The following is a 16404-nucleotide window of genomic DNA, read 5'->3' on the forward strand; positions in this document are numbered from 1 at the left end:
TGCTCCTCCACTGATGAACACCACATTAGCTTTGTGGCTAATTTAGCAATGGGCAGCATTAACTGCTATAAGTGATGTTAGAGAATATTTAGAAGTGATGAATTAGGGAGAAATGAGAGGACCGATTGCTAGAACTGCCACATTTTTCCAGAAATAAAACTACAGGTAACAGTCACTGGAGTGACATTATACTGTATATCTATTTACTTAATTATTTGACATTTAATAAAGGATAACATTATTACAGTGCAGTAATGTTGTGCTATAGTTTTAAAACAGCTGTACCGTAACTTTAGTCCTGCTAGTATTTACAGCTGATGAGAGTTGTTCTGGGTCCGCTCCACTTCAGTGCCCTGACAGGGTTCTATCAGGAGCCAAATTACCTCCGAGGTCGTCTCCTCTCCAAAATAAACAGACCCGGTCATTAAAACATTAAAACACAGCCACATAGCAACGTTAGCGTTGGCTAACAGCTGATCCAGGTCCACCAGAGAATGCAGCATTTAAATAATGTCTTTATTTCTTTGTTACTCTCTCTGTGCTAGATTTCTTTTAAGAACGTGGTGGCTTTATTCAGATTATTATTAAATTGGTTGAATTTTAATAAGTGTTTATTCATCTAGTGTGTCAAGCTTATTACTTCAATATATTCCCCACAAATCTGATGGTAATATATGGATTTTAGTCATGGATAGGAACATTAGGCTACTGTATGAATGAGCACTTTAGAGGTATGATAGTAATTATCTCTATCTATCTTACTCAGGAAAGACTGTGAAAATGGATAGATTTCCCCGAAGTAGTGGTGATTAAATATTGACAACATATGTCTGTGATTTTTACATGGTGTAAATTTGGTTGTGGCCCCATGGGGCTTTATAGAATGATGATAGAGAATGCATTATGAGAATGCATTATGCTTTGTCAATTAATGCAAGCAAGGTAGCCTTCCGTGTTTGAGAACTGCACACACAATAACCAGCCTAGTGCAAATGAACAAAGATTCAAATATTAGTTGATTTTAATGAACAAGATTTGAAGTTTCAAGATTGTCAAAAGAGCCACTTTTCCCATCACTAAAGGCTTAAATCAATAGATCATGTGACCAACAGGCCGAAATCTTCTGCCACCCTGTGTCCTACAGGTTCAGGTGTCCTGGTCCAGGTGTGTTCCAGTGTGCTTTGACTGGACTGGTGTTTGTTGTGGCTCAGGAGGCGGAGCTGCTGTACCGGACTGTCCAATGGGATGAGAGCCTCCTCCAATCAGCCGGCAAGACGGCTGCAGGGCTGCTGTTCAGTATCAAGTGTCCTGAGAACGCTGTCTGTCAGCTCCACCTGCCACACTGTGAAACAAAGGATGGTGAGGACTTAATGTGCTTTGTGAGTGGAGAGGATAATTTACCTGTTGTAACAGTCTGAACAACAGTGCAGCTGAACACTTTGTGGCTTTTTATTTTACATTTTTTACTTTCTTCACTGCTGAGACAGTGAAGGGACTGACTGCCTGATCAGAACGTATTCCAGGTGCCACTAGGGGTCACTTTACTTAATCAATTAACTTGTTTTTATTTGCTCCATCATGGGTTTTCCTCCAGATTCCCAGTGTAACTTCACCATGAAATGCATGATCTGCAGAGGGCAGGTTGCTGGTGTGCTGCATCCTTTGTGGATGAACCAGACATAATGAAATTTTTTCCCACCCCGCAGCCTGGTATGCAGTATGAGAAGCATAATACCATGGCCAGACAGTTTTTGCTTGAACACGAGTTTTAATGTACTCCTTTGTATTCATTCTTAGTTATTTAATTATATATTTGTCAACAGGCCGGACAGGGTGGCAGAACTGTGGGCCATACCTGTAGTGAACAGTTTAGAGAGTGAATAAAAAAGGGGATAAAACCGTGCCCTGTTTAATAATGTCAGATACTTTATCAAATCTGACAAACTGGGGATGAAGTGGCAATCTAAAATCCAGGCAAATTGTGGTGTTGTGTAATTCAAAATGAATTAATTTATGGGATAAAGTGTGTGGTTGAATAGTATTAAAAGCACTAGAAAAGTCAAAACAAATAATCCTGACTGAATTGGCATTTGATTAAAGGTCTACTCCTACACCCTTCCTATATGTAAAGTGCAAAGCGATGTTGAACGGCCAACACTTGTTCAAAGAGTTGACCTAGGATAACCCTTTGAAAACATTTCATGATATGAGAAGTCAGGGCTTTGGGCCGAAGGTTACTAAGGGCCCTACAGGACACGTTACTTTTGGGGGGAATTAGTATAAGGAAAGATGTTTTCCCATGTCACTGGAATCTTTGACGATAGGGACAATGATAAGATGGTGTGAAGCACTGAGAATAACTGGTTGCTACAGACTTTAAAGGTGCGGGGATGGACACCATCTTTTTGAGCTGCTTCATTAAGTTCAAGATGCTTTAGCTGCTGTCAGAACATTAACAGCGATAGCTGGGCTACAAACTTAACTATAAACTTCAGTGATTCAGTATTTTCCTTAGTGCACTTCATGCTAATAGGCCCACAATTTTTTTATTTTTGTTGATCCAAGTAGGAATTTTGTCAAGTGGGAGCAAGAGAGAAGTTCAGGTCACCCAAGTCATCAGGATATATCATCAAGGGATCATAAATATACTAAAAACCTTTTTTAATCTCCAGGTTTTTGGAATGGTTAGTTCCCCCAGTTTATCCTCTCTAGTCCACACAGAAGCCCAGACTGATGGAAAACAGCAACACGGGGACAATCCCTCACTGGCTTCCCATCCACCAACGCTGTCAGTTCAATAAATTGCTCAACCTGGCCAACAGTTTTAATCTTCCTGGAAATACAATAGGACTAACATTATACTGAGGTAGGTTGATATCAGTAAAACAAAAGTTTAACGCTCTGTGTTTTCACAGCTCTACTGCCTGATGGTCTGCTGTCTGTCGTCCACATCACTGATGATGGAATGAGCATCCTCGACCCGCTGGAGATTACTGACACTCATGTGGTTGTCAGAGTCCCTAACCTCTCTGCCTTTGGCCTAGTCTGGGATACCATTAAGAGATTGTGGACAAAACCAGTTTACAGCCAAGTTCTGCTGTTCCTCGGACCACCAAACACAGAAACACAGAGGCAAAAACTCAAATTGTTTCTCCTGCCGAGTAACATTCATCTGGAGGAGGTAATCTTCATCTTACAGCTATCAATCCAGACTTCTCTGACCTGTCTGAGAGGACAAGTTTACAATTTTTCAGTTTGTCCGAAAACAAGTCAGGTGTCTATTTGGACACTGAACAGCCTGTTCTTTCTGTAATGATTCCTCCTGTTCATACTGGACACTAACGGATCACTTCCTGAAGTACTTTCAACAGAAGTGATGGGGAACAAAATCCACTGCCCAACCCTAAAGACAGTTTTATGTGCTGTAGATCTAAAACAAGTGGGACGATTAATCGATTGACAGAAAATTAATTTGCAACTATTGTGTTAATAATAACAATTAAAGGAGAATATAATCAGCAGATTAATCGATAATGAAAATAATGGTTAGTTGCAGCCCCATTGTACTGGTATATATTGTTTTTTAACAATCTATAAATCAGCTGAGACTGATACGTCTGTAATGAGATTAAATTGACCCTTCTGAGAATAAACCCTTTAATTTAAATGTTAAAATCATCTGATTTCTTGTAAGGTGAGCAAACGTCAGCAACATTGTGAGAACATCGAGGCTCCTTCCAAATGTCAACTCATCAAAGATGAAAGTTACACCGTTCACTGTCCTCAGGCCATCAAAATACAGCCTAAGGTGAGTTTTTGGAATAAAAGTCTCTGCTGAAACAATTACATTTGGTTTACTTGTGATGCTATGGAAGTTTTGATATTTTGTTTTTCAGACAGCACAATTTTATCTGGACTTTGGACCAAATTACCACCCAACGTTTGAGATCCGCCTGCCTACAAACACACAAGAAGTGAATTTAACGGTCCAAGACCAAAGAGAGACAGAGGTCTGGGAGTATGAAGTTGATCTGACAGGTAAAGTCTTCATCCACCTGCAGCATCCCTCCACCTGATGCAACAGAATACAGTAACAGTTATTGATTGAGCTGTGGTGCTTTTATTCTTACTCTTCCTCAGAGCGTTCCTCAGTCTGCATTCATCATGCTGCAGTCCACTTTAAACCAGTTTTAAACATTCTTGTTGGTCATGAAGCTTCAGGGCCAGTATGTATACATTTACATTTTCTCAGTTGGCAGATGCTTTTATACAAAGCGACTTACATTTGAAAAACAACATACAGCATCAACAAAGCATTAATACAGCACAAGATCTACAACTGACAATACATACTAGTAAGGGCTAATAGCACATATGGCATCAATGGGGTAAATACCTGGGGAAAGAACATGCTATAAAACACAATGTATGGGGTGACAGTGTGTTGGTTTCTCTGGTACCGAGTCATCAGCTGAATCTGCACTTTCTCGCCTTCACAGATCTTTATAGTGACTTTTAGCTTGTTTATCTCTCTGGCTACAGCTTCCTGTTCTGGTTCACGCTCAAGAACAAGAAGCTGCAAAAAGTCACTGTAAACTTTCTGTGTGAAACCGTGTTGGTATACCTCGGTCCAGACCTCTAAGTGTGTTGAGCATACACTCTATAGCCAAAAGTTGTAGGTCACCTGCCTTTACATGCACATGAAGGTTAATGACATCCCATTTTTGATCCGTAGTGTTTAATATTGTCTTGGCCTACCCTTTGCAGCTATAACAACTTCAACTCTTCAGGGAAGGCTATCCAAGGTTTAGGAGTGTGTTTGGGAATTTTGACCATTCTTCTGAAAGTGCATTTTTAAGGTCAGGCACAGATGTTGGACGAGAAAGGCCTGGCTCGCAGTCTACGCTCTAATTCATCCCAAAGGTGTTTAGGTCAGGACTCTGTGTAGGCCAGTCAAGTTCTCCACACCAAACTCGCTCATCCATGTCTTTATGGACCTTGCTTTGGGGCAGCATTAGCTCAGTCTGTTAGGACTTTGCTTGGAAACCGGTGGGTTGCGGATGTAGTTCAGCACGACCCATGCTGAAGGTACCACTTGAGCAAGACCCTGAACCCCACACTGCTTCCCTGGCACCGTACGATGGCAGCCCATTGCTCCTAAACAGGATGGGTAAAATGCAGAGAACAAATATCCACCTTCCCTCTCCCTTGACATTTTTTTTGAGTACCGACTCTAGAAAGATCTAGCGATGTCTGTCTGGAGGAGGAAAAACCGGTGGAAAAGCCAGAGCTAAGGCAAAGACCTGCTCCTCCCATGCCGGGCTCCAGTTCCCTGTCGTCCGTGTTCACAGGCTGCTGCGCAAAAGCAACTATGCGGAGCGTGTCGGTGCCGGAGCCCCCGTCTACCCGCCGGCGGTGCTGGAGTACCTGACCGCTGAAATCCTGGGCTGGCTGGAAATGCTGCCCACGACAACAAGACCAGGATCATCCCCCATCACCTGCTGCTGGCCGTCCGCAATGATGAGGAGCTCAAGCTGCTGGGCAGAGTGACCATCGCTCAGGGTGGCGTGTGTAGTTGGAGGAGCTCTCTTTGTGGTCCTTTGGAGACGCCGAAGGGGAAGGCGAGCCGGCGCACTGGTTAAACTGAGACAGCGGGGTTTTCACTCAGTGAAACTCAGGCAGCTTTGTCAGACCAAAGAGGGGGCCTTTAGAAGTAGGAACAGAGTCCTGGACATCAGGCCAGGAACACTCTGACTAAAGAGGTCAAAGCAGCAAAGAGATGTTACGCTGAAAAGCTAGGAAACAGCTTCACGGCCAGCAACCCTGCGTCAGTGTGGGAAGGCCTGCGGACACTCACTAACTACAGGAGACTATCCCCCAAAACTGCTGGTACTAAACGACTGGCTGACGAGCTGAATGGTTTCTATTGTAGGTTTGAGAAGCCCACAGTCACACCTCTCCCCAACTCAAACACCATCTTCAGTTACCGTCCCCAACTGCCACGCTCTCATCCTCCTTCTCCGACCCCTCACCTGCATTCATGATCTGTCTTCCAGAGACAGAAGATTAGGAAGGCTCCTGACCACAAAAAAATCTGGGCTGACCAGCTGGCCCCCATCTTCACTCAGATATTCAACAGATCACTGGAGCTGTCCCAATAAACTTGTGATCAGACAGAAAACCACAGCATAGACTGTGTTCATTGTTAGTTGTGAGCTAGCTAGCAACAGATGCCACAACTAAGTTTGTGTTTTTAGTTCAGCCTCTGAATGATCTCTGAACTCTGCAGAAACTCTACTTCTTTATTTCTCTCCTATTTCCTCTCTGTATGTTTATCAAGCTTCAGGATCAGCCTGAATTAATTTCTTTGCATCAGGCTGCATTTGGAGAATTTGTCAATTTTGACATAAATTTGGAATAATTGGCTTTGCATTTTGCCCAAACACACAGTCAGAGGTCTTACTGAACAAGTCTTTGTTCTGCTTGACCTTTAGATCCGGCTGTACGTGAAGAGAATCCACCAAGGCCTCAGAGTGGCTCACCACGGAGCAGGTTGACATCAGTTCGGTCACAGTTTGTAGGTTCAGTGTCTGAACCTGTTTTAAATCAGCTGCTGGATCACTTTTGCAACGGGGCATAATAAATCAAGAAGAAATGGATTCAGCCAGAGCCAGAACCAGGGCTGACAGGGCTCGAGCGGTGATTGACATGGTTCGAAACAAAGGAACACAAGCCAGTTCAGCTCTGATTGAGGACTTCAGGATGTTGGATCCACACCTTTCCAGAAATCTGAAACTGAGCTGAAGTAGAACTGAGACTCTGTAAATGAAACATCTATATCAAATCATTATTTGGTGTGATCACCCTTTGCCTTCAAACAGGATCAGTTCTTTAAGGTAAAGTTTCACAGTGAGGGACTTTTTAGGCACACTGTCAGGTGTATGATTAAACAGGTGCTAATGATTATAAATTCAACATGGAAGTTGGCAAGACTGAGCACAGCAACAAAACATTTCAAGCTGACAGGGGTTTCCAGATGTGCTGTCCACAGCAGCACTGAGGACAGTAGATGCAGTGTTCAGCCAAAGAAACTTACTGCAGCAGATGTCAAATAAATATGACGTGCATCATTATCTGTTGTTTGGTTACAGACTGCCACTGTGTTCCCTGTCAGAGGAGGAAAACAGTGTTCATGAAAACTTATATATTTCTTTATTTATTCATGTATGAGTGTTTCCTTCAGATTTAGACTTTTATTGTCCCAGAGATAGATAACTTTACTTAATGATTTACATTTTTGATTAGAGAGGCTGCTGTCAGTCATTTTAAACTTTTCCATTTGGCAATTAATGCCACAGCAACTATTGTAGAACATTTAAACTGCAAAACTAAAAACTGTTTTGAAATCAAAATGACACAAACTGCTCGACATGTGCGGTTTTAAATCTAGTCTATTAGTCTATTGTGTAAATGTGTTTTTTCTGCTGATCTGTTCTGAACACACATCTACTTCCTGTCTGTCCTCATGAGCTTTCATCCTGTTTGAGTGTAATTGAGGTCATAAGAACAGAAAGGATTATATGCTGGACAGATTGATACAGATGATTTTTTATAACCACTGATAATGATGGTGATAATGATGGTTATGATGGCGGTCTGATGTACTGTAGGTTATCTGAAAAGTCGTCTCTTGATGGATGTTTTTGTGTGAGCTTGTGTGGTGGGTTTTAGTGTTTGTTTTACATGTTTTTGTCATATGTATCATGTATTTATGTATTTTGTGTTTAATGTTCAGTGTCCCTCCAGACTTTTTTTTTTCTGGAACAGTAAAGTTGAAACATTCAATAAATTTAGAACTTTATAGATTTAAAGAAATGTTGAAGATCCATCTTGTTTAGACACAAAAACACTCAGCATGAATTAGTTTTATGGAAATCTGGGTTTCCTTAAAATAACATTTCTCTCTTTCTTGTTTTCTAAAATCCCTTTTACTTTGTATGTTTCCTCTGGTTCCCCGGCCTTCATCTAGTCCTGACAGCATCACGGTTCATGGTTCGTCTTCTGGACTCAAGTGTTAAGTTGTGTTCTGTTGTATTTAAGTCAATAAAAACACCGGTGGAAAAACAGTGAGCTGCAGCGCACACACACCTCCTCTCCCTTCCAAACACTAGCTACCCTCCAGGCAGTCAATGGACATAAAGTTGTTACTGTGATGTAGAGACAGAGATCAGTAAAAACTTTATGAATGTCAGATACTTTTGTTACAGATAACTCACCACTCTGAAACTCTTGCTCCAGTCCATGTTGCTAAGCTGGTAAGGGAACATGTACAGCTGAACCGAAGCTAAGAGTTTGAACCTGAAAATGAGCATAATGACCTCTTTAACATCAATGGATGTTTTGGGGGTAAAATCAGTGACATAAATGCTGTTTATGCTGCTGTTTCATACATTATCAATTGCTAATGTCAGGTTGATCACAATGGATTATACATATGCATATTTTCTATACATGTATATTATACTTTTTTTTGTAAATGTATCCTAAATTGATAAAGATATCTGTTGTGATGTAGATAAGAATCTGTGGTCTGACAGATAGCAATGTCAGCCTAAGGGGTCTTAACATTTCTACAGTACATTTACTGTAAAACAGTCTCATGGTGTTTTTTTATTACAGCCAGGTGTAATTACTGACATAACTACGCTTGCTGTAGCCTGGTTTATTCACTCCAAACCAGCTCATGGATACACACATTTCGCAATGTCTTTGTTTTTCTTTTTTGCGACATTTCAAAAGTTCGCTTAAAATTCACATGACAATTAGATGGAAACACGGCTACTGTCTTCAAAACTTTATAGTTTTGACATAGTTTACATCAGAAAATACTTCCAGAATACACTGTTATACTGACAACATGACTAAACATTTTGACTATCTTGTTCATAAACAATTACATGTCAGGGCATCAGAAAGATAAGTCCTTCTGATGCACTGACATTTTCATAAATGTAAAGATTTATTTTTGAGAGATAGACCAAAGATTTTGAGCAAGTTACAGGCTTTAGCAGGTAATCCACTGTGCAAGGCTGGTAGTGTGATATGTTTTGATATGTTGGTGACTCCATAACCAAAAAAATCTGTTTCTTTAACGCTACCACTCACTGCTTCCCCGGTGCCACCACGGCTGACATTTAAAAAAAAAATAACGCCAGGACCTGATGCCATCGCTCCCGTCCTCCATCACAAGAGTGATAGTCCATGTGGGAACAAATGACACAGCTCTTCAGCGCTTCAGTCTGAGCTAACAAAATCTGATTTTATCCGTCTTTCTAACTTTTTAAATCAGTGTGGAAAGTCCGTTTTTATCTCTGGTCCCATTCCCACAGTTGGTCGCGGTGCTGGCCGCTTCAGTAGACTCCTTGGCCTCCACGACTGGCTCCAGTCCGCCTGCAGGGCTCACGGTGTGTGTTATGTGGATAATTTTAATATTTTCTGGCAAAGAATGTCTCTTTTTAAGACAGACGGACTTCACCCAAACAAACAGGGCTCAGAAATGTTACCTTCTCACATACAGCATGTGGTGCGGTCCTCCCCTCAGGACTTACGTGAATGACTAATCATTCATGCAGCACACCTGGACACACCACCGCTCACTGAACAGATCTCTGCCTCACTGCCACAACTGTCTCCACCTGCTGGCATGTAAAGCCGTCTGCTCCCAGCGCTGTTCCAAAGACTTCTATACGCATAGACCAGTAAACCGAAATGTGCACATCCCACACAGAAATCCTAGGATTAGGAATAAAAGGATTAGGACAACTGCACCAAAACAAAGTCATTTAAATGGCTTAATGCGAGATCTCTGTCAAGTAAGACTTTTATCTTAATTGATTTTATCTTGTCTGCAAATCTAGATTTTATGTTTTTAACTGAATCATGGTTGTAAATGAATGACTATAGCCAGCTAGCTGAACTGTGTCCGCCTCAATATGATTTTTAGTGGTGTGGTGGGTTAGTGAGCGTGTATAGAAAAATTTTAAATGTCATCAAGTATGCTGTGATGAATTTAACTCCTTTGAAGTTCTCACTCTTAAACTTGGAGGGCTGAAAACTATCATATTTGTTATAATTTACCCCCCCCCAAAACCGATTTTTATCAGAACTTTAAGAAGAAGAATTTTAATATTCATGTTGATGACCCCACCAATGTTAAAACTGACTTTTTAAATATGGCCACTTCTTTTAACTTCAAACAACATGTCAAAGGGCAAACACATAACTGGTCAACACTGGACTTGGTTTTTACCCTGGGTGTCAGCATTTCCTCTGTGGAATTAGTGGACATGACCATATCTGACCACAATGTATTGTTTTTAGCTGCGATTCTCCTGTTACTCATGCCGCCTCACCAAGCTCCGTGTGTTCTCGCTCTTTAATGAACAAAGTGTTTCAAAGTTTTGCGCATTCTTTCAGAGCCAAAGTCTGATTCCAACACCAACAATCTGGTCGATCACTTCAATCATATCTGCTTGTCGTCACTAAATATTACTGCTCCTCTAAAGGTTAGGCCTACGTCTAAAGCTAGTAAGCAACCCTGGATAAATGACAGCATTCGCAGCCTAAAAAGGGAATGCAGGAAAGCAGAGCGCAGATGGAAAAAATCCAGTCTCCAAGTCCATTACCTCAGTCTGAAGGATTTATTAATTAACTACAATAACATGGTTAAGGTGCGAGAACACACTATTTTTCTGAACTCATTACTACACATAAACACAATCCCAGGTTTCTGTTTAAGACTGTGGATCAGCTGGTAAACCCAACCCCTCCTTGTGCCTCAGCTGGAAGTAATGATGACTGAATTGTTTTTATCTTATTTTACCAATAAGGTGGTGTCAATCAGAGCCTCTATTACCCCCACGGCCTCTTACTCAGAGGTTCCTCACCAGCAACAAGAGAGTTTTAACCAGTTTTATCCCATCACTTGTCTGAGCTTTTAAAACAGTATCACAAATGAGAGTGTCCTCCAGCCCACTTGATGTAATACCTGTTTTTACTGAAAGTAATGGATTCTGTTGTTCCATTTGATCTCAGTTTTTTTGTTTTGCGTGAACCCACTTCTAAAGAAACCTGGTTTAGATCCCTCCCTCCCACAAAATTTTAGACCAATTTCAAAACTGCCTTTTATTGCAAAGATCATAGAAAGAATTGTGTCCAAACAGCTGCTCACTGTACTGGAAAATAAAATATTATTTGAAAAGTTTCAGTCTGGTTTTGGGAAGTACCACAGCACTGAGACTGCCCTGCTTAAAGTCACCAATGACCTTTTAATGTCTGCTGATGAAGGTATGTGCTCAGTCCTGGTACTCCTGGACCTTAGCGCTGCTTTTGACACCATTGATCACAACATCATGTTAGACAGACTGAGGCACTGGGTGGGGATCACTGGTACTGCCCTAGAATGGTTTTCATCCTACCTGTCAAATAGGAAGTTCTGCGTGTCTGTAAACAACTATGTCTCCTCATTCTGTCCTGTTAAATATGGTGTGCCTCTTTGTTTTCCTTGTATCTGCTTCTCCTTGGACATATTATCCATAAACATGGCATTTCTTTTCATATTTATGCTGATGACACACAAATATACTTGCCCGTCAGATCCAAAGACCCTTGAATGCTGAGTTCACTTATCGACCTTTGTGAAGTAAAAAATGGATGTCAAATAATTTCCTCCAGCTTAAGTCAGACAAAACAGAAATCCTGGTCATCGGGTCTCAGCAGATGGCAAATCAAATACTGCCATCTGCTGCTTCCCTAGTAAATCACATTAGCCTGTGCAAAGAACCTTGGTGTTTGGTTTGATAGTAATTTAAATTTCGAGCAGCACACCACAAAGCTTGTTCAATCATGTTTTTATCAACTTAGAAATATAGCAAAAATTCGATCTATGTTAACTTTTAAGGACACCGAGACCATTTTACACGCCTTCATCTCATCACGCCTGGATTACTGCAACGGCCTTTTCCCTGTTTAACACAAAAATCTATTGATCGACTCCAGACTGTCCAGAACAAAGAAATATGACCACATTACTCCTATTTTAGCTTCATTACACTGGCTCCCAGTATGTTTTAGAATTGACTTTAAAATTCTATTGATCACTTTTAAAGATCTTCATGGCCTCTCGCCTTGTTATATTTCTGACTTTTAGTCCCATACACACCAGCACGTACCTTGAGATCCTCGGGCAGAGGTCTGTTGTCTGTTCCAGAGTCTCGACTGAAAACTAAAGGGGACAGAGCGTTTGCTGTCAGGGCCCCGAGGCTCCGGAACAGCCTGCCCGAGGAAATCAGGTCGGTTATTCTATTTTACTAATTTTATATTTATCTTAAACGTGTGTTTTAGTCTTTTCAATGTTTTCTTGCTTTTATCTTGTATTGTTTTTGTGTTATTGTCTTTTGGGTATTATTGTCTTTACACTTGTTAAAGCACTTTGTAACTTGTTTTTGAAAAGTGCTCTACAAATTAAGATTATTATTACTACGTGCGTAGTCAATCAAGCTTCAGACTATTCAACAGACAAACAGTATAATACATTGTGATCAACATGACTTACAGTAAGCAATTGATAATGTACGAAAATGCAGACAATTGTGTAGTGGCTATCCCGTTCCAATATTATAGCCACTGCCCCAGCCCTAGAAGAGTAGTTTTAAAGCACCTTTGTTCCTTTTTTTGAATCCAGCATTCTGCCTTCGCCGTTTGGAAATAACAATTTAATTCTAATATCCTACCTATTGAAATAAATCATCATCATTTGCATAAATGTGTCAAAAAATTTGAAATTTCTCAAAAGACAAAAATTGCTTTTACATATGATGTGCACAAGTGACCAGATGATGTGGCGGTTGAACAAGTAGAATTTAAATTCTGATCTGAGAAATGTACCAAAGTGACTGAGAACAACTGTATTCTATATGAAATACTTATTTATATGATAAATTTAAAAAGATAAAAGTTCATCAAATTTACCGTAATGGAATGTTGTTAGTGTTTTGTAGGTCAGTGTGTTATGAGTGAAAATGTATGCTTTCTGAGTTAGAATTGTTTCCAGTGTTTTGGCTGAACGGGTTTATTTTGAGGCTTGTATGAAGTGTTCTGGTGGTTGGAGTAACTTTTGAAGGTGATATAAACTGTTTGGCCAGGATACATGTTGGTAATGCAGACTGTGTGAAGAGTTTTGAAAAAAGTGGCTTCAGTTTTGACCATTGCATCTTAGCAATTGAAAAAAACTGTGTCCCCTGTAAAGATTTCTAAACTATGACAAAACAAACCTCTCTCCTCTCTTTTTCTCCTCTTCCGTCTTTCAGTAAAGATGTGAGTTCAAACACACTGTTTGAATTTGGCTTCCTTCATGACATCATGCTTCAACCTCTCAGCACAGTAGATGGCCCGCCCACTGAACACGCAGTGAAAACACAGCTCTCTCTCTCCGCAGGTCAGTGTGCATTAAAGCTAATGTCCCCATCGAGATATAAGAACACGAAACACACACACCTGATTTCCTGTAACTGAAGAGGGGAGGAGCAGCACTGAGAACAGGGAGGAACCTGAAGCTGGAAGAGTTCAGTCAGTTCAGACTCCATTTAGAGTCGACAGAGCAGAAGGTGGAAAACTGAAGGCTGAGGCAGGGTGAGTGTTATTATTTTACTGTCAAAGTCTCTGAGTCCGTTTTCTCCCTGTGGACTATAGAGGAAAGAAACGTCAGAGGGAACTCAACACTGTGTGTGTGTGTTATGTCCTGTTCTCTTATGACTCTTGAACAAACTTGTTCTTCCTGATTCTTGTGTTCTGAACTCACAGTCAGTGTTACTGTTTTACCTCTCAGACTGACTGAATTCCAGAAGATGAATGTTTGGTGGTTTTGTTATATAGGAATGAAATGTAATGTCAATGTTCGGTTAACACTTGCAGTTTTACTGCACAGAAATGTTATCACTAACTAATATAGTTTTTCTCCATTACTTAAACACTATAATCAGGCTTTTGAACAAAAATTTCAAAACCATAACTCCTTTTTTCAAAAAGCACACCCATTTCTCTAACCTCTACACACCTCTACAATCCCTTCATTTCTCTTGCCTACACTATGTGGTCATTGAGAAAACACTAGCATTCAATATTGTTCATTCAATCAGCACAGGTTGAGCTCAATTAACACACAGCTACCCAGGTGGAAACACAAAGAGTCATAATTGATAACACACCAATCAGAACCTTCGATATATATATAAAAGGGCCAAAGTCAGTTAATTAAGTTTTGGAACAATGGATCCAGAGAAATCTGAAGGAAAAGGTAGAGGACATCAGAGAGGAGGAGGAGGAGGAAGAGGAAGAAGATGAGGAGGAGACGCAGTATGGAGAGGAGTAAGAGGTGAAGGAAGAGGAACAGTAGGGTCCTTTCTGAAACTAGACCCTTGACATTTCCACTCCGACACGGAGTGAACTCTGGTCAGAGTCACCCTCACAGCCAAGGCGAGCTCCCTAACCCGCGTAGGGAAAAATACAACAGCCAAACTTAGACAAGCTACCCTCTCCCTCCAGCGTAAATAGGATCCGACATTACCGCTGCACTCACTGCTCTAATATGTGGATCAAAAGCAACACCTTAAGATACAGGATTGATGTTGAGGAAAGGTGTGTTTTTGCAATAACGAAACTGAAAGCATTTGTCATTCATTTTGTGTTTGGTCATGAACAAAATTATTTTAGTTATATTTATTGAAGACTATGACTTTACGAAACAGCCTCACGACACGCACATGCTGATTGCTAAACTTTTCCGTCATCAGCAGGTTTAGACATGCAAACTAGTAAAATTAACTTCAAAACGTAACAATGTCAACAAGGACATTTTTCAGGTTTCAGTGACTTCAATTTGTTATTTACAACCAAATAAAATGTAAAGAGAAGGAGAAACTCCCTGAACCAAGAGGAAGAGACGTCAACCGAAGCGCGGTAAGTGCGGTTAACAAAAAAAAAGTCCACTATACTCTAACATTTCCTCTTAGGAAAAATCCCACGTCACATAACAACCATTATAAGAGTAAACACATTCACGAAACAAAACGCATTAAAACTATTTACTGATGCTTGATATAAAAAGAACAATAAAAACATCATAGCGGAAATATTAACTGCATCCTTCTAAGTAAAACCCTATGTTACAATATATACAACTGAAATGTACATGAGTCCTGTCCACATAAAGGAAAGCCCGTATATTTGAACCTCTTTATCTTAAATGAATATTACATTCACAAATACAACATTTCAAAGTAAATCATATATTAGCTTATAGTTAAAATGTAAAGACTTAAGCTACCTTTAATACCTTTTGTTGCTTGTTACAGGATACACGGTGTATCTATCAAGTTGCTTCATGTTCTATTATTCTGTCGTTTACAGTTTTTCTCCATTGCTTAAACACTATAATCAGGTTTTGAACTAAAATTTTTTTCCTAAACTCTACACACAAATCCCTTCATTTCTCAGTGCCTACACCAAGTGGTCATTGGGAAAGCAGTAACGTTCGATATTGTTCACTTAATAAACACAGATTGATAGATCAGATTGACCAATCAGAAGATTTATTAGATAGATAAAAGGGCCAGAGTCAGTTCATTCAGTTTGGGAAAAATGGATCCAGAAAAATCTGAAGGAAGAGATGTAGGACACCAGAGAAGAGGAGGAGGAGGGGGCGGAGGAGGAAAAGGTGAAGGAGGACGAGGAGGAGGAGTAACAGGTGAAGGAGGAAGAACAGGAGGAACATGAGTGGGTGGAGGAGCAGGAGGAGAGAGGAAAAGAAGGGAGGAGGAGGAAGGAAGAGGAGGTGGAGAACAAGAATCTCTGGCCTGTCCCAGACCAAAGACAGGATGCTGGGGCAGAATAATTAGTTGATTAGTGTGTTGTAGTGTACAGCATGTTTGAAAAATGTTTACATTTGATATTTCTTTTGTGTATATCATGTGGAAACGTTTCTGAGGGAGAGAACCACAAGAAACATTAAGAAACATTTTGTAGTATTGTTTTGAATTTATCTCACCAATGTGTAAGACTGTGTTGTAGTGTGTGTTTTTGAGGACTTGTGTGTTATGTCTGAGGGCAAAGTTTGTTTTTTCAGCAAGACTAAATGGTTTTGAGTGGACAGCTTCATTTTGACCTAAAATTTTGAAGTTTGGGAAATTGGGTGAGAAGTTGTGGATTTGTCTTAAGAGTTTTGAGAAAAGAGCCCGAAAAAGCCTGATTTGCCGGTCAGCGAGCTCGGTGACTGTCGGGCTGTGATCGGGGGTAAAACAGTGATTGGCGGTCGCCAGTTGTTATGCGTGAACTACTCGCCAACGCCAG

The 16404-nt window shown here is 40.5% G+C and overlaps 1 protein-coding gene and 1 pseudogene across 1 annotated transcript in view; both read left to right on the forward strand.

Moving 5' to 3' along the window:
- The window catches only part of LOC119913727 (protein NLRC3-like), a 68826-nt gene extending 60696 nt beyond the window's left edge, over positions 1-8130 (forward strand). The window contains exons 11-15 of the mRNA XM_038732938.1: positions 1145-1359; positions 2916-3181; positions 3695-3808; positions 3897-4038; positions 6495-8130. Coding sequence (XP_038588866.1) covers positions 1145-1359; positions 2916-3181; positions 3695-3808; positions 3897-4038; positions 6495-6640 — 883 coding nt within the window. The 3' untranslated portion in view covers positions 6641-8130. The remainder of the gene's footprint in view (positions 1-1144; positions 1360-2915; positions 3182-3694; positions 3809-3896; positions 4039-6494) is intronic.
- On the forward strand, positions 5080-6463 carry LOC119905530 (annotated as a pseudogene).
- Positions 8131-16404: the final 8274 nt, after the last annotated feature.

This window comes from Micropterus salmoides, unplaced genomic scaffold, assembly GCF_014851395.1.
Source record: "Micropterus salmoides isolate LMB-PRFRI ecotype aquatic unplaced genomic scaffold, ASM1485139v1 Ms_hic_scaffold_1, whole genome shotgun sequence".
Classification (NCBI taxonomy): Eukaryota; Metazoa; Chordata; class Actinopteri; order Centrarchiformes; family Centrarchidae; genus Micropterus; species Micropterus salmoides.